Raw genomic sequence first — 18,302 nt, forward strand, 5'->3', positions numbered from 1 at the left:
TTTTTAGCTCAAGGGCCACATTCCTTTTTGTTACAACTTTCGGGGGGGGGGGGGCACATGGCCATGGTGGGTGGACCCAGAGGCAAAAGTTGGTGGAGCAACGAAAGTGAAAGCTACGTTTGCCCGGTAGGCTAATCTCTACACACACTGAACATGTACCCCTCTCATTCCTACATCCAGACAAACATGAGGCATGATGAGAGTTCAAGGACATATTTCAAGCCAGGGATGAAAGACACTGGGAGGGTTCAAAGCAGAACTATTGAGGGCTGTGGCTTGGGGATGATCCCAAGGGCAGGTAGATAGTTCTGGATGGCAACGTTTGGCCCACCCATGTCTGAGGTTCCTCATCCCTGCCCTACCTCTTCAGTCCATATTTTTTTGGGAGGGGTGGGAGAGATGTGGCTAGTGATTGTGCTGGGACTCTTGTGTGCCTGGAAGAACAGCCCTCCACACTAGAAGCCCTTTCAGACCATATGCACATGGAGGGGGTGGTTCTCAGCAGATCAAGTGGTGGAGCCTAGTGAGGTAACAGTGGAGGCTAGTGACATCTGGTGACAATGGTACTTGGTGGGTCAGGGGTGGAGCCTGTTGGGATGAAAAAGACGCAAATGCCAAGCCACAACCCTTTTTAAGGCAATGGGCATTTCCCTTGAAATGCAAATAGCAGCTCCAGGGAGAAGATTTAGGAACATAGCTGCCTTAAATAGACCCATTTAGCTTGGTATTGACTGGCAGTGGCTTTCCAGTGTTTCAGACAGAGAGCATTCCCAATCTGGCCTGGGGCTGCTGCGGATTGAACATGGGACCTTCTGCATGCAAACCATATGCTCTACCACTGAACTACGTCCCTTCCCTTAAGGCACAGGAACAATAAAACCTGCCTTATACTTAATTAGATCACTGGTCCATCTAGCTCTATAGTCGGCACTGGTTGGCAGAGGTTCTCCAGGGTTTCAGACGGGAGACAGTCATACCTGGAGATGGACTGAAGCAGGGACCACTGCCACTGAGCAATGGGCCCTTTTATTGTGGCCGAGGATGAAGGTGTTAAGCACTCCTCGTGGTTCTGAGACTGCTCAGGCTCCCCCCCGGCTGCTATTTTCACAACATAAAACAGCCACACTGATTGCGTCCGCACACGATTAACTTCTCATCTATTTTGGGCCCAGTATTTTTTACTTCTCCCCTTCCAAAGACAGAGATTAAAAACTCTGAAATGCCAGAGAATTGCCAACCCTTCTTTGGAAAGTCGAGGGAGATAAAGAAGAAAAGCTATAGCTGCTGCTCCAACAAGCCGAGCAGAAACTCCTGGGTATTTAATCTCCCATTTTTGGCTGCGGTTTCTGATACTCCGCTCACTCATTTTTCCCAGGGGCCCACATTTCATCTGGATCTGCTCACAAGGAGGGCGGCTGCTGCCTCGCCTCTTATGATAGCAATACTTTGCTCGCCTTCACTTCCCCATTGAGAACAAAGCAGCAATCATGCTAACTAAACGATGCCATTCGGATAAGATCTCCATGAAGACAGCCTTGGCTCTGTCTTCCTGATGCAGCGGGCTGCGTTGAACGCCCTCTGCTGCCTCCCCACCCTGGAGGGCCCAGTTGCAAAAAGAAACTGGAGGAATTCCAGGTGTCTTTAGCAATCTCACTTTAGGCAGAGGCTGAGGCAGAGTTACAAGCTTCTTCTTTCTGCCATGATGCCAGTGCTACTGGTGCCTGTTGAGATTGGTAGGGCAGAAGGCAGGGACCCCAACTGTAGGGGGTACCAGAGCCAATGATAGGAGGAGCCAGAGCCAATCAGCAGCTGAGCCAACTAATTCTAGTTTTACTCCCATCCTCCTCCTCCTTGCTGAGTTCTGCAAGGGGCAACATTGAGACTAAGGAAGAGGAAGACTGGGCATCCAGTTCCACCCACTGGATTGGATGCAAGTAGGAAGGCAGATAGATGGAGGCTAGCTGAGGGCAAACTAAGGTTGGTGGGGCAGTGCCCCAGTTGCCGAAATATAGCAGCCTCCACTGCAACACACTAAGTAAAACCTTGTCTTAGCTTTCATTCTCCACTGACCTAAAAAGCCCAGGGAGGAGCACAGAAGATGTGAAGCTGCTCTTTGAAAGCCAGCACATTCATGTGGTCACGACAAGTCATACTTTGGCTTACCACTGCAGGTGAACCAAGTCAGTCAATAGTTCACTCAACCATGTGTTTATCCAGTGAATGCAAAGTTGCCTCTCCGGATTTACTCAGGCTTACCCACATATGGATTTTAGGCAGGAATGTGCATGAACTGATTTTCTGATGACCACTTGTACATTTGTACATAGAGCCTAAATGCATATGTAACATCCGGTGGCGGAGTTTCATGCTCCGGCACTGGGGGGGTGGAGAGCAGTCGGGGCTGCGGCTGGCGCGCGTCCTGTGGGGGTGGGGCGTCCAGCACGGGGGGGGGGGGTGCAGCCACGATGGCACCCCACCGGGATCATGCTGCTGGGGGCGGTGTGTTCCCCCTGCCCCTATCTTCCTCCGACAGTGGTAACATCCACAGGAGTCGCTAGTAAGCTGCAGAGTCCTAAACCGTCACTGACCAGCTCTCAGATTGTTGAAATATACATCTAAAATTACAAAGTTACCCAAGTGAGAGATGAGAGATGGCAGCCAAAGCATGGCATGATTTGAAAAAAGTTTCCTTTACCAGGAAACATTTACATGCACTTTCATTTGGCACTTTTTTTGTATGCTGTAAACTTTCTTTTGTGTACACATATTTCTATTTTTCTAGTTGGATTTTTGTTAACATTTCACTTGCTGAATTTTTGGTTGATGCATAGAAGTTAAAGGGGCAGTGACAAACCTCAGGCCTGGCAGTTGAATGTGCACCACCCCCACCCCTGATCTCTCTACTTGACCCTCAGTATTTTCCCAAGGCCTCACACTGTCTCCAGCCACATCACTGATTAGTCTTTGTTCCACACCCTCCTTGAATGTTTTTTGCCTGCCTGGAATGTGTCCCTGAACTCTGATCATGCCTCTTGCTTGCCTGGATGGAAGACAGAGAGGGGCTTGTGAGAGTGTGTGTGGAGTCCAGTTTACTACACAAAGGTGAAGTTTACATGTGTTGTTTCTGGCCCCACCAACCTCTGGCATGTGGCCCATGGAAAGTTGGTCAAAAGGAAATGTGGCCCTTGGGGTGAATAGGGCTCCTTGCCTCCTTGCATTGAAGACATAGAAGCAGAGCCCAAAGCTACATTGGCAACTCTAGGCAGAGGAGCAGAAAGGAAGCTGTGAAGGAACATCAGCTGAAGACAGAGGTGCCATTTCAGAGTAGCGGCTAAGCATCTGTGAAGGAGCCAATCCCTAATCCAAATCCTGGTAACAATAGGATGGCTTTAGGCAACTCAAACCACCCTCCCAACCTCATCTCCAATATGGGGACAATAACTGAGACCTACCTTTTAAGATTGCTGTAAGCATTGCAGCAAGATAATGTATGAGAAATGCTTTCAACGTTCAAATGTACAATATGCATAAATGTTAGGCATCACGATGAAATCAATAATGCGTTTTTTTAAAGCATAATGGTGATGATTTACTAAACAGTTTTGGGCATGTGTTGGAATCTTGAAGACGACTAGAGCTTATTCAATCTTTCTTCCAAGCCTTAGAAGGCTGGGGTTAATAATGATAATAATAATAACCACCTCAACGCAGGCAAGTAGTGGTATCTTTTATTGGCTCAACTTCTGTTGGCATAGGAATTTGCAAATGTTAAAGTTACACAGAACATTTCACCAGGCAGTATTGTTCCACTGGTAACTTTTCACCTACCCAGCAAGCAAGGCCATTTACTAAGGCAAACATTTTTAGTAACTCCAACAGGAAGAGATTTGTGGCCTTCCACATCAATCACTGAACTCTTCAAAACAGTTTAAGAAAATCACACGCTGCTGTAATGTTCCAAGGATACAGCAGTTCTGCTCAATCTATTGTCTTTTGTAATAACCAAGGCTATAGATTCTGCCAAAAAATCCCCCTGCCCCATCACCTACTGCGAAAAAGACAGGAGGCTTAACACTGAAAGGTTGGACAGTGTGAATGTGCTGGTATTTTAAAACATAAAAATGTCAACTTTCTCTCTCCTACTTCGTATGGAAAATGTCTGGATGCCTCCTAGATAAAAGGATGTTGTGTTTAGGACATTCTTCTCATTACTTCAACCTAACCTTTTCCCTTCCTTTTCAACCTGTTGCTTCTGTCAGCAGATACGGTGAGCCATCTTTTCCTTCACTCTTCTTTTCCCACATTCACTTAAGAATATGTGGAAGCCACCAGTGTGAGCCTCTACCCTTCACCCTAACCTTCATATTCTCTTGATAAAAGGCATCAGTTCATTCAGAAAGACTTTCTAAAAGCGGTGCTGTCAGGGCAGAAATTGGGAGACCTAATTTTCAGTAGAACATGCTCCAAATGCACCCCTAAAATGATGGAGGCTCTGATGGACCATTCAAGATTAAGCGTCTAAAATTCCACAACTGCACCATTATCTCCTGTGCCTCCTGGATTTGTTTTGGTAAACCATCCCTGAAACTTGTCTCCTTTCAACATTCTTCTCCAAAAAAGGATTGCACCTTCCAATTGTCTCTTGGCCATCAGGTCTGCCTCATGAGCAGCTGCCTAGCTAGCTACCAGATGTAGGCTGGGTTATTTATTTATAGCCCTCCTTCCACGAGTTCAAGGTGAGTTACTGGCCAAGGGACAGAAAGGTTTCAGTCTGGCACCTCCTTCTAGCACTAACAATGGAACCAAACTCCAGTTTCTGTGGAAGCTTCCACCTTATCTTTCAAAACTCTTTGCCGTCTTACCAGTTGAGGGGGGTTATACTGAGTCCAACAGTCCAGGATAGACCAAGATGCCCCAAAGGTTGGTTCCCTGTCTCCAAAGAAGTACCGTGATATCCTTTCCAACTCATCCCCAAAGGACCACCAGGAATTGGATGGAATTGACCTGTGTCCTGTTATGTTCCGTGCTGAGCTTCCATGATGACCTGCCGCCTGAAGAAGCGGATAGCTGAGAAGGTACCAAAGTTTGCTAGCAACACTGGAAGAGGAGGGAAAAAGAAGATGCATCCACAGTGCAGATGGATGTATCAAAGAAAGGCAGGTTGTTATGCAAATCGTTTTCTTGTCTTCTTAGAATGCATGCACTGAAAGCACTATTATACCACTTTAACAGTCATAGCTTTTCCAAAGGATCCTGGGAAATGTAGTTTGTTAAAGGTGCTGATAGTTCCCCTCACAGAGCTATACATACTAGAGATCGCTGGGAAGAATCACAGCAAAAGTTAACCCTAAGGTTTGAATCCATTGCTTGTCCTACTCTGAATAGACCCATTGAAGTTAATGATCTTGTCTAGTTTAGGTCCATTAATTTCAATATCCTTTCTTGAGACCATTGTTTGTTTGTTTGTTTTTTGCTATAAGGACATAGGAACAAAAGAAGCTGCAACTCGTCTATATACCCTAGTGTTATCTACACTGACTGGCAGCTGCTCTCCAGGTTTTCTGACAGAGTTCGCTCCCAGCCACACCTGGAGATGCCAGGCACTAAAGCTGGGACCTTCTGCATACAAAGCAGATGCTCTACCACTAGCTGTAACCCTTCCCTTACAACACAGAGACATGGGATGCTATCTTACACTAAGTCAAAACACTGGACCATCAAGCTCAATATTGTCTACACTGATTGGCAGCAGCTCTCAGGCAGAAGTTTCTCCTAGCCCTGCCTCAAGGTGCCAGGGATTGAACCTGAGACCTTCTGCCTGCCAGGCAGATGCTCTATCACTGAGCTATGGCCAGTGGCACACTCTGCCTGGCCTGCTGGCTCTACTGAGCCTCTGGGTAAGCCAACTGTCCAGCTTGCTGCTTCTCACCTTGAAAACCTCTCTTTTAATAAAATGCCAACATCTGGGCTGTGCCTAAATGGTTGCCCTCACCTTTCACAGGAGCATAGGAAGCTGCCATATATCAAATTATACCATTGGTCCATCTAGCTCAGTATTGTCTACACTGAGTGGCAGCATCTCTCCAGGGCTTCAGACATGGAGCCTCTTCCAGCCCTACCAGGACTGAACCTGTGACCTTCTGCAAAGCAGGTGCTCTAACCACCAAGCTACAGCCCTTTCCCACCAGCCTCAAAGGATGTGACTTTCTCCCCAATTACCTGATCATCACCCAGCCCAAGCGCAGGCACAAGTTCAGCCACCTATCTCCCCATCTGCAGTTACCCAGCTTTGCACGCCCTGCACTAGGTGGAGTCATTATCTTCTCCCTTCCTCGGCCATCCCATATTGCCTAATAATGCCTTAAAGTCCTGGGGCTTAATTTTGACAGAGCACAGAATGTGTGTGGGGAGACTCTTGTTTCCAGCCATAGACAAGCAACCCTACTTCCCACCCACCCCATTCCTTGGTCAGGATTCCAGAGCCAGTGGAGAAAGGAAAATGAGAAGTAGTCATCTTTAAGCATAAGGAGGAATTGATTCAAATGAACTTGTGAGTTTGAAGGATGCACCTTCCAAGGAGGTTGCCCATTGTGCCTCTGTATGATGTAACACTCTGCCTTTGTCTCCTTCCAATCAGCCTCTGGGGAGGGCAGGTGACTCTGGCATTTCTTTTCACTGGATAGGCCCCGAAAAAGCAATCCCTCCCAATGCAGAGAGACAACAGACCTAGAGGAGCATTGCCATTGTGCCTCTGTAAGAGCCACTGCTCTGTGCCCTCTGCCTTCTAATCACAGTGATCTACCCCCTTCTTTACAGGAAGTGCTGTTGGGTTGTTCAGTCACTCCCAAATGATTGAATTCAGCAGAACTATCCCATCTCTGAGGAGGCTGCCCACTACATTTCTGTATGAGTTATTTCTCTGGGCTGTCCCGTTTTGAATCAGGAGGCTCATTCAGGCCTGTGGCTACCGGAGAAAGTCACAGGTAATTCTGCAGGCAGGTAATTCTTATTTGTACACACTCTAAAAACAAAGTTTCCTTCAGGTGTTAAGAATGAAGTTTGCCTCCCTTTCTGATGAGAGGAACAACTGGTTTAGAATAAAAAGTTGGGCCATTAAGGAAGGAGAAGGGGAGAGTAAAAAATGGTTAAAGAAAAAAAGAGAGAGAGGGAAACATCTCTCAGCATTAGTTCTGCTCTGTTCCAGAGCGCAACCAGTATGTTAACATTCCTGGCCTATCTCTGAGGCTTAAATCCACCCCCTCTCCAAATCCGCTAGGAGTTGTGCTTCTCCCACACAAAGCCCTTGGATACATTACCGATCTTCCAAGCATCCGGGGCCTGCAGATCAGAGCTCTTCACAGCCCACGAAGCAAACGCCATAAAGCCCAAGCACATGTCTCTTTGTGTAAAAACCGGCTGGAGGGGTCTTTCTGTGGCGGGGGAGAAGAAGAAGAACCAATACGGATGTTTCTCCTGGAAATGTTTATCCAGGAATCCTAGAGCATTGCCTCCCCCTATCACACTGGTACCATGAACAATTCAACTTTAAAGCATAAAGGCTTTTGACCTTTCAAATCCCTGCATGCTTTGCCTTTGATCCTCACAAAGGATTTTTCTTCTTTAGAAAAAAACAAATCCCCAGACATTGGTATGATGGTGATAGCAGTGGTGATTATATTTGGACCAGCTTCACAGCTGTCCTTCAACCTGGGGTTTCCATTCCACCTCAGTGATTTTCAAATGGTGCCTTTGGGAATGCCTATCAGTGAGAACTGTGCAACTGGAATACAAGGACTCCAGATGTTGTTGTACTACAACTCCCATGATTCCCAGCCAGCATGGCCAAAGGCCAGGGATGATAGGCACTGTAATCCAGCAACTTCTGGAGAGCACTGCGTTGGTTGTTCTTGCTATAATGTCTTTAAATTCTCAGGAGTCAATTGCTTTCCATGACCCTTTCTTCCTCTTTTACCTTCTTCCTCCTTTACCTTCCACCTGCCCTAATCTTGCAGCCTGTTCCTTTTGCTTGTGAACAAATTCAATTGCCACACAGGGATCACACTGTATGGAATGCAGTGCTGTATCTCCCTTGTCTATAACCCCACACAGAGACGCAACAGGGAATCTCCTTTCTGGAGGGTGCTCCCAGCTCCCAGGCATCTTTAGTCCAGGGATAAGGGACCTGTGGCCCTCCAGATGTTGCTAGGCTACAACCCCCATCACCCCTGACCATTAGCTATGCTGGCTGGGGCAGAATTCACCTGGAGCACAATAACATCTGGTTTACTCATCTCTACAATAAATGAAAAAAGCAAAGTCATAAAGCAAGTCTGAAAAATCTGAGAAAAAGAGGAGAGTAGTGGAATAACTACAGGCTGGTGAATGTGTCATGTGATTCATAAGAGAGTCAGCAGTCCTAGTAAGCCAACCCTAATGTTCTTTTGCCCCCTTAACCTTGGACATTGGTTTACTCAGCTTCCACTGAAAAGAATCTTGCAAGAGAGTGCATTGTGTGTTCATATAATCAATATCCACCCCATACAGACAAAGCACGTTTATATGGCATTTTAAAGGTCATGGCTTCCTCCCAAAGAACTGCAGTTTACCCCTCATAGAGCTACAATTCCTATCACCCTTAACAAATGACAGTTCTCGGGATTCTTTGGGGTAAACCCTGTGCTTTAAACGTGCTTTACATTTATGGTCAGAGTAATGCCTGGCTAGCTTTCAAGCAAATAGATCAGAGATCTGAGTTCTAATCTTACCCATCCACTCCTTGCACTCTTTCTGTCTGTCTCCTGCAGAAGACCAAGTGTCGCAATAATGCTCAATCTGCTTTGAGGCTCAGGACAAAGAACGACTTTCGAACATTCCAAGGTCAGTCTTTGTTTTACTTCTGAGAGGAGCTACTTTCAATCAGTTATGGGTGCTTGCAGATGACCCTTGAGCGTTTTTGGAGCACTGTTTTCCTTTGGGGATACAGGACCTCTCGACGGCCCAAGGTTGCAAGTCCAGTTTCAATGCACTCTTAGGTTGGGAGTGACTCAGCAGGGCTTATTTCTGAGTAAATACGCCTGAGACAGGGCTGCAAAGGTTTTAACCTCCAGGGTGTGTTGTAAAAAATGTTAACAACAACGTCTTACAGCACTTTAATGAATTTATGATGGCATAAGCTTCCGTGGGCTAGAGTTCACTCCATCAGACGCAGCCGACTCTCTACTCCTCAAATGTTTGTGCCATTGTAAATTTGTTGGTCTTTAAGGTGCTGCAATATTCTTTTACTCTTTTCTCTGCAAGTGGTAAAACTCTCTGTGGGTTGATCTATTCTAGGTCATCAATTAAGGCTGGCTGATTAGTCACCACCAAGGCAAGAGGGCTTTATTCAAATAATGAGGTCACCATTTGGTTGAGTATATGAAATATTGATAGGTTGATGTATATATGCGTGTGTGCATCTATCTATCATTTATCTATCTCTATCTATCTATCTATCTATCTATCTATCTATCTATCTATCTATCATCTATCTATCTATCATCTATCTATCTATCTATCTATCTATCTATCTATCTATCATCTATCATCTATCTATCTATCTATCTATCTATCTATCTATCTATCTATCTCTATCTATCTGTCTGTCTGTCTGTCTGTCTATCTATCTATCTATCTATCTATCTATCTATCTATCTATCATCTATCTATCTATCTATCTATCTATCTATAATCTATATTTTTCCGTTTGTAAGGAATTTACATCTCCACAGGAAAGTTATTTCATGTGTACCCACTATAACAGTCACACTTTAGCTGCTCTTGAACCCACAGCACAAAAGGGTTTGCCATACTTGTTTCCAAATGTTCTCATACTTTGGGCATGGCATGGTGCCTCTGGGTATGTGTGCTGATGCCTTTTCACTTTAAAAAGAATGAATCCAACTTATGTTTTCAATAGAATGGACCTAAGGACAGAGGGCCTCTGAGGACATGCAGAGTGCACCTTCCCTTGAAGCATGTGCTCCATAACAAAATGCTTAGGGTAATGCTGCTGCTGGGAAAACATCTGTTTATTAAAAATGAAGATGCCAAATGCCCAAATGACATCACCACGGAACTCTGCAACCAGTCCTTAGGTTAGGTCAGGGGAGGGGAATGTTTTTTTCAGACTGAGGGTCATGCTTCTCTCTGGGCTACCTTTGGGGGGGACGGGAGGGGTCACCCACCAGTGGTGGGTGGGGGAAGTTTCTATGCGCACTTACACACCATCATCCCTCTATCCATCCAGAAAGGAAAGAAGCATGATCAGAATATAAGGGTGCATTCCAGCCAGGCATGAACACACAAAGAAGGATGCAAAGGAGAGTCAGTAAGGGTGTGGCCTAGGGAGATGGAGTGGGGCTGGGAAGGAGGGTGCTCTGGGGAGAGTTCAAAGGTCGGGATGCCATACATCTGGATTTCCCCGGACATTACCAGGATTTCAAAGGCGGAATTGACATCTGGGGGGAATTTTCAAAAGGATCTTAGGCAAGTCAATCGAAAAATCGCTTCTTCTTTTTTTGGCGTTTTTGTAAAAAAGCAACAACACCACAGCTCAACAACTTTAGGGCTTGTCTAAATAAAGCTCAACAACTTCGGGGATTTCCTAATAAAATCTCAACAATTTTGAGGTCTTCCTAATAATATGAAATATGGCAACCCTATCTAAGGGCCAGACAAGAGTCCAGGAGGGCCACATATGGCCCCTGGGCCTGAGGTTCCCCGCATCTGCCTTAGATGTACAAAGTGTTCGAGCCCTGGCACATTTGTTTAGAAATTAAGCACTGGCAAAACAGTTAAATGGTCAGTGCATCAAGTTGACAAAACCAAAAATCCACTCACATATCAGAAAAAAGAAATGGTACCTGGTTGCATCACGGCTATCCCTAGGTCTTCTGGTCTTGGTAGGTTTTCACCCAGGAGCCTTGGAGACACGAGCAACAGCTTTCCTTGAGATCCTTTCCGAAGCAGAGTGCCTTGGCTTGTGGGCCGTGATCTGAGAAGATGTGCAGGTCTGCACAGAAAGGATTTTAAAGCTCTTGCAGCCTTCCTCATCTCTGAGGCTGGGATGCTGAAGAAAAAAACCCTCCAGTTCCTCTTCTTCTTTGCTCTGTTGGCAAAGAAGTGTTCGTACACCTCTGGGGTAGACATTTGCATAGCACCATCAGCCATGTCCAAATCCAGGTCCCCCGAGCCACCAGATGGCGCTGACTGATGTCCAGAGCTGAAGACTGTCTCCAGAGCTCCAGCTTTGTTTCTCACCTTGGCCTCCCCCATTTCGCTGAAGAAATGTTCGTACATTTCAGGCCCATCCATTTCAGGCAGCTCTTGGTCAATCCCTGAGATCGGTTGCCCAATCCCCAATCCCTTCTGCTGGGTGTCATCACAGAAAAAACAGTCATACATTTCTGGCCACGTCATGGCAGATAAGCCACTTTCTGGAGAGCCTTCTAATGTCAGACCATAGGGAGCGGACACCCCTAAGTGCTCTGATGTCTGTTCTCCTTGAAGTTCCTCTTCAAATGGTAAAGCTTCTTCAAATGGTAAAGCCACGCCAAGATAGTGGCACGTTTCTCCACTGTCGTTCTGCTCAACCCTTCCTGTCGAAGCAGCTGTTTCTGTGTCTTTGTGCAATAGCCCATCCCATATGGAATTGGTTGCTTGGGTTGGGCTTGGACCTCTCTTTTCTTCCAGTGCCCTTGGAAATTGTTGTACCCCGCTGTCACATGGAGAGCCCCTGACTTGGTTCGCTGGGCCTCCCTCCTTTAAGGCCTCCCTATGTCTTGCTCCACTCTCAACGTTGACATTTGCAGAAATGTCTTCTTCCTTGCTTGCCCTTCCCGGAATGCTTCCCCCACAGCTCGCCGATAGCATGTCGGATGGTGCGGAGACCCTTACGATTGGAACCAAACACCCTTGAGATGGAGATGGATTTTCCTGGAGCGGCGCTGCTGCCTGTGCCTTCAAGGTGACCTGAAGGGGCTTGCGACCCTTCTCTGGGCGCTCTGCTTCCCCGAGCTCTGCAGAAACTGGAGAAGAAAAGGGCGCAGAGCTTGGATATGGAGCAAGTGGGGGTTCTGGTTCCCAACAAGCTGCTGTGCTCTTCATCGATGCTGGGAGCTGCATGCCCACACAGGCAGCCAGGGAGGGATTGTCCTTGGAGTGTTGCGATTCCAAGCAGACAGTACTGCTCCCATTGTTGTCTGCCCCCTCTGTGGTCTTCAGGTTTGTAGGCTCAGCACAGGGAGGTCTTTCCATTCTCTCCTGCCCTGGGCTTTTCTCTGTCAAGGCCCTCGCTTGGGTGGCAGTAGCTAGCACCACTGGTAGAGAGCAGTCTGGACTTATGGGCTGGTCTCCTCTCTCTGTTTCCTTGGTGGTAAAGGAAGCTTCTGTGACAGTAACTTGCAGCCCACTCCGACTTCCTGATGGCTTCAAAGTGACACGGGGCAGCTGACCTTCCTGGGTCCTCCTGGAAGACTGGGGGCAAGCTGTGCCAAGTTGTTTGCTGTTGCACAGAAACCTGATGACAGAGCCCAGATCTGTTTCGTCGTCGCTGCCAGACAAAACCTCGTCTACAAGCAGGTGCCCATCTGGGGTTCCACGTGGGAGGCAGCTGGCTAAATGGCTGGCTGGGAGGACAGGGCCCACTTTCGCTTGGACCGACCCACTCTCTGCGGCCTCCCCTTCCTCAAGGTCGCTGAGGAGCTGCTCGTCAGCTGTGGCCAAGGCTGGCTGGCTCAAACTGCATTCTTCAGACGCCAAATAGAACTCAGCCCAATCCCGGTCGTTCAACAGGATGCTGTACTCAAAATTTTCCATCTGGGAAAGGGACATGTTGGTGGGGGTGTTGGGAGAGGGGAGAGAAAAGAGAGAAGTTTTAAAAATACATGTTTCACTTTGCAATAAGAGATAGAGGGGGAATTAGATTCAGTTTGCATTTAAAGGCAAATCTATCAAATTTATACTTCCCAAAACAATATATGAACCAAAACACAGCTATCCTTTGAAATTCACTTGCAATGCAGTTCTCCGGCCAGCCACTGTTTTTTAAAAATGCACATATTAGTGGGAAATGTGCATAAGAATTGATAAGGGAAAATAACTTTCAAAAATGCACTACATTAGAAAAATGCTTGCAAAGATGTGCACATTAGTCAACACTGCACACAAAAATGTTTTTATTAGAGTGAAAATTGCACCAAAACGCTGATGAATCTTCATGAGGATTAACTAATAATAATCGTCATCTGTGAATTGCTGCAGAAAACTGGAGAATTTAATATAAGATTGGAAAATGAGAAACTGAGAGAACCGGAATCCTTCCATCCCTAGCAGCCACAGAGGACACAAATAGAGGCCTTTAAATAGAGCTGTAACAACAACATTTTCACAGCAGTATGTCTATCATTGGCTGCTATCCACAATGGCTGTGTTCTTCCTTCACTGACCAAGGAAGTATGTCTTCGAAAGCCAGTTTCTGGGCATCACAAGTGGGGAAGTTCTGTTGGGCTGATGTCCTGTGTGCAGGCTTCCACTGAATGATTTGGTTGGGCACTATGAGAACAGGATGCTGATATCTAAAAAAATATGGCAACCCTGGTATTGCCTCCAGTGACTTGCATCAGCCCTCCAGAGTCTGACATGGAGCCTCTCCCAGTCCTCCTTAGAGATGCTAGGGATTGAACCTGGGACTTTCTGCATGCAAAGCACGTGCTCGGCCATTGATCTTCGGCCCTTTCCCCCAAATCCACCACTTCTGTGTGGCCTGTGCCTTATCTCTTAATCCTCATTCCCAGCTGCAAATAAACCTTCTTGTTCTCCCAGGGGTTTGCCTTCAAATGTAAGCTCCTCGCAAACTGGGAATGCACCCTCCCCTCGTGAGCGGGGATTGCTTTTATCTCTCAAGTGACAATGACGGCATAGAATTAATAACAATAATGATGATGCAAAGAGAGGGTGACATGTTATAAACATGCTGCCTATATAGAAACCAATTGCTGCCTTTCTGTCCTAATGTTCTGTAACATAGTAGTGTGACCAAGAAACACTACCTATTGGCTATGCAAAATGGAGGGGCTATGCACACTCAGCTCTCAATGACTAGGAATCGGGAAACCCTAGTCTAGGCAGGCTGCAAGTTAACTTCCTCTAGAAATAAACCCAAGTTTACCCCATTGATTTTCTTATATGTAAGTGAATGGCTGCAATTCCTAACTATGCAGCAAGTCAAGTGCTGTGTTTTGGGGGCACAGGTAAGGTGGACTGAAACCTGTTCCTTGCCCGAATGCAGTGCGCATGTGACTTGACTTGAGTTTTCTGGTTCTGTGCTCAAAGCCTGAGAGACGCATTGAATATACAAACTTAATAACGTAAGAGCCCTGCTGGGTCAGACCAATGGCCCATCAAGCCCAATATCCTACTTTCACAATATCCACCCAGATGCCTGTGAGAACCCTGCAAGCAAGACCCAAATCCTAGCCCATTCTCCCCTCCTGTGTTTCCAGCAACTGGGGTCCCGTCAACAGAAAAGACTTCCCACCACAAACGTCACACACACACCACTGCCAATCATGTGGACCGGCAACTTGCTAATAAACAGTGGTGATCAACAAGTATGACCTTGAAGGCCATCTCCTTCTGTCTTGTGAGTTCTCCGGGCCACCCGATCGGGCAGCAACACCAGCAGCTATATGAGCACATTCCCTCTTCTGTGGCCTCTCCACTCTGGTGGTATAAGGCTCCTCTGCTAATATCATCAGCTGTACTGTCTACTCTAGAGGAGAGCCTGACCTTTAGGGTTTCGAGGTCACCTATGCAATATCACAGCCTCTTGTACAAAAGGATGCAAAGCGGAAAGTGGCTGTTCTAGAGGGGAGCAGATACACAAAAACAATGCAGGGGGTGGCACTGCAGCTCCTACCTTGCAGACAGCCTACGCCAAGGATGGGGCCATGCCAGGAGCAGCACAGCAAAGTTCTCCCGGCGTGACATGGTGCTGTGCCCAGTACCCTGGGCACTGAGTGCAGAGGCTGTTTGTCTTCAGAGAGGCAATTCTCTCAGGCCGAAAATAAGACCCTCCCTCCCAAACGTGTCACATGAAATTCTATAAATGCAAAGGGCTGGTCCAGAAATAGAAGGCAGGCAGCCCTTCCCACAGATGCGCCAAAGAAGCCACTCTGACTCACCCTGTTTACCAGGGGCAGAACCTGTTTTCTGGTACCTGGCAACTCATTGCTCCTTTTTTAGCCAGGGTGTTGGGGAGATTTTGGGCAGGTACGAGAGAACCTTTGGCCCTCCAGATGTTGCTGAGTTACAGCTCCCAGCAGCCCAAATCTCCATGGATTATGGCTAAGGGTGTTGGGAACTGTGGTTCAATAACTTCTGGATTTCCACAGTCCCCCATCTCTGGTCTGTCCAGGAAATATTGGATGTGTTTGAGAGGAGCTATTCAAATGCAAGTAGGTCCACTCTGGTATCAAACAAAGGATGGGGGACTTTGATACCAGCACCTCTAGGTGTTGTGGAAGGAGTATTACATAGTTTTCCCCTTCCCTAGTTGGTCTTTGCAGGGAGGTTCAGCTGGCACCTTCATTATGCACCTTTAGGTGCCAGTCAAAAATGTTCTTTTTCAACCAGGCCTTTGGCCTGTATCGGGAAGTTTTTAATGTTTGCTGTGTTTTTATTATGTTGGAAGCCAGCCAGAGTAGCGGGGGCAACTCAGCCAGATGGGTGGTTGATAGATAGATAGATGATAGATAGATAGATAGATAGATAGATAGATAGATAGATAGATAGATGATAGGCTCATTAACATCCTATACCCTTTAAAATGTGTCTGAGTGAGGGCAAGGAGGGTAATGGTTTCATTTTGTTATTTTTATTATGTATCTTTTGTTTTTATCATGTGTTTTTATGCTGTGAACCACCCTGAGTCCTATAATAATAATAATAATAATAATAATAATAATAATAATAATAATAATAAAATTTATTTATATCCCGCCCTGCCCAGCCAAAGCTGGGCTCACAGCGGGTAACAACAGTAAAATGATACAACATTCTAAAATCATTTCATTATAAAATCATTTCAAATCAGATTAATGGCAACCACTGGGCTAGAGTTCTGTGAGGATTGCCAAAGGAGGGGGTCAGGCTGTGCCCTGGCCAAAGGCCTGGTGGAACAGCTCTGTCTTGCAGGCCCTGCGGAAAGATGTCAAGTCCCGCAGGGCTCTAGTCTCTTGTGACAGAGCGTTCCACCAGATTGGAGCCACAGCCGAAAAAGCCCTGGCTCTGGTTGAGGCCAGCCTAACCTCTCTGTGGCCCAGGATCTCCAAGATGTTTTTGTTTGAAGATCGTAAGTTCCTCTGTGGGACATACCAGGAGAGGTGGTCCCGTGGGTATGAGGGTCCTAGGCAGTATAGGGCTTTAAAGGTTAAAACCAGCACCTTAAACCTGATCCTGTACTCCACCGGGAGCCAGTACAGCTGGTATAGCACCGGGTGAATGTGATCCCGCAGCGAGGACCCCGTAAGGAGTCTTGCTGCAGCATTCTGCACCCGCTGGAGTTCCTGGGTCAGTCTCAAGGGCAGCCTCACGTACAGCGAGTTACAATAATCCAGTCTGGAGGTGACTGTCGAGTGGATCACAATGACTAGGTCAGGGCGAGAGAGGTAAGGAGCCAACTGCTTAGCTTGGCGGAGATGAAAAAATGCTGCCTTTGTTATAGCTGCAATCTGCGCCTCCATGGAAAGGGAGGTATTGAAGATTACACCCAAACTCTTAACGGTGCTGGCACTAATTGTGCCCCCGCAAGAGATGGGAGTTGGCCCCCCCCAATCCCATATCGTCCCAACCCAGCCAAAGGACCTCTGTCTTCGAAGGATTTAACTTCAACTGGCTCTCACGTAACTATCCAGCCACAGCTTCCAAACATCTGATCAGTGTGTCTGGGGCCGAGTCAGAATGGCCATCCATCAACAGATAGAGTTGGGTGTCATCAGCATACTGATGGCAGCCCAACCCAAAACTCCGGACAAGCTGGGCGAGGGGGCGCATAAAGATGTTGAAAAGCATCGGGAGAGTATCGCACCCTGAGGCACTCAACACACCAAGGAGTGGCGCAATGACAATTCCCCCCCAAGCGCCACCCTCTGTCCCCGACCAGAGAGAAACGAGCGCAGCCATTGAAGGACTGTGTATGAAGGGTGTGTATGTATGAAGGGTGGTATGCTAATTAATTAATTAATTACTCTGTGAGGTAGTTTAGGCTGAGAGTGGCCCAAGGTGACCCAGTGAGCATCATGGCTGAGTGGGAATGGGAGCTCTGATCTCCCTGATCCTAGAGTGGCAATCTAACTACACTAAATGACTAAAATGCCTGTTCAGAAATCAACGCTTTCCCCTTTCTGGGCACCTCCAGACGGGTGTTTTATTGTGGGTATGTTCTTGACACCACAAAAGTGCATCCATGGTGGATTTATCCTGCTTTAGTTTGTTCTGCAATGCAACACATTATTGCTGTCCAAAGGGATCATGGCACAACAAAAGCAGGACAAAAATAAAACAGAACAGCTGTGGTATTAAAAAGTTATGGGATTTCTGAAGGAAGTTACAGAAAATGCACTGACTGGAAAGGAAGCAGCGTGACGGGCCCAAGACTTTTGCATGTGCAACACAGCATTGAAAGCAGGATTGCATGTGACTATTCTGACGGCATCAAGAGCATAAATAATCCTGAATGCACAATATAAAGGACGTCTGGCAGGGGTCCTAAGAAGAGCTTGCTGAGTAAAGGATGAAGTGGGTTTTCTTATCCCCTTATTTTAAACAGGATGTAAACATGCCCCAGTGACTCTCGCCCACTAACCGCCTTCCTCCCCCCTCCCCCAACCACAGTTATGGTAAAGTTCCTTTTTGTTAAGAGATTAACTGGAGAAACCCACACGCTGCCACAGACACCAGACATGTGTTGCTGCCAGCCAGACTCAAAAGCTGAAAGCAGGAAATGCTATTAATAGTGTTACAGTAAAAACCAAAATGCTGCACATCACACAAGATCTCAACACACTCCATAGCTTCCAAAAAACATATACTGGGGATAGAATTTTTATCCTCCCCGGGGGGGGGGAGGGGGGATGGATGCTCATAGTGTGACAATTTTTTCTACTTTGATCTATGGTAAGCAAGTGTTATAGATCGTTCTCAGTAGTGGCTGCTGCTCATTGGGACTTGTGGGGCAGAATGCAAGGAGTCCAAACAGTAGGTAG

The 18,302-nt window shown here is 46.8% G+C and overlaps 1 protein-coding gene across 7 annotated transcripts in view; it reads right to left on the reverse strand.

Moving 5' to 3' along the window:
• Nucleotides 1-3,708: 3,708 nt before the first annotated feature.
• PERM1 (PPARGC1 and ESRR induced regulator, muscle 1) overlaps nucleotides 3,709-18,302 on the reverse strand; it is a 70,434-nt gene continuing 55,840 nt past the window's right edge. For 3 of the 7 annotated variants that reach the window (XM_083628674.1, XM_083628675.1, XM_083628676.1), the window contains exons 2-4: nucleotides 10,902-12,855; nucleotides 7,317-7,430; nucleotides 3,709-5,097 (exon numbers count right to left, since the gene is read on the reverse strand). In XM_083628674.1, coding sequence (XP_083484800.1) covers nucleotides 5,015-5,097; nucleotides 7,317-7,430; nucleotides 10,902-12,855 — 2,151 coding nt within the window. In that variant the 3' untranslated portion in view covers nucleotides 3,709-5,014. Of the gene's footprint in view, nucleotides 5,650-5,818; nucleotides 7,431-10,901; nucleotides 12,856-14,956; nucleotides 15,125-18,302 lie in introns of those variants that run through there. The other 4 variants (XR_014551625.1, XR_014551626.1, XR_014551627.1 and 1 more) reach the window with 3 other exon arrangements.

Source organism: Podarcis filfolensis, assembly GCF_964270895.1.
Source record: "Podarcis filfolensis genome assembly, chromosome: 8".
NCBI classification, from domain to species: Eukaryota; Metazoa; Chordata; class Lepidosauria; order Squamata; family Lacertidae; genus Podarcis; species Podarcis filfolensis.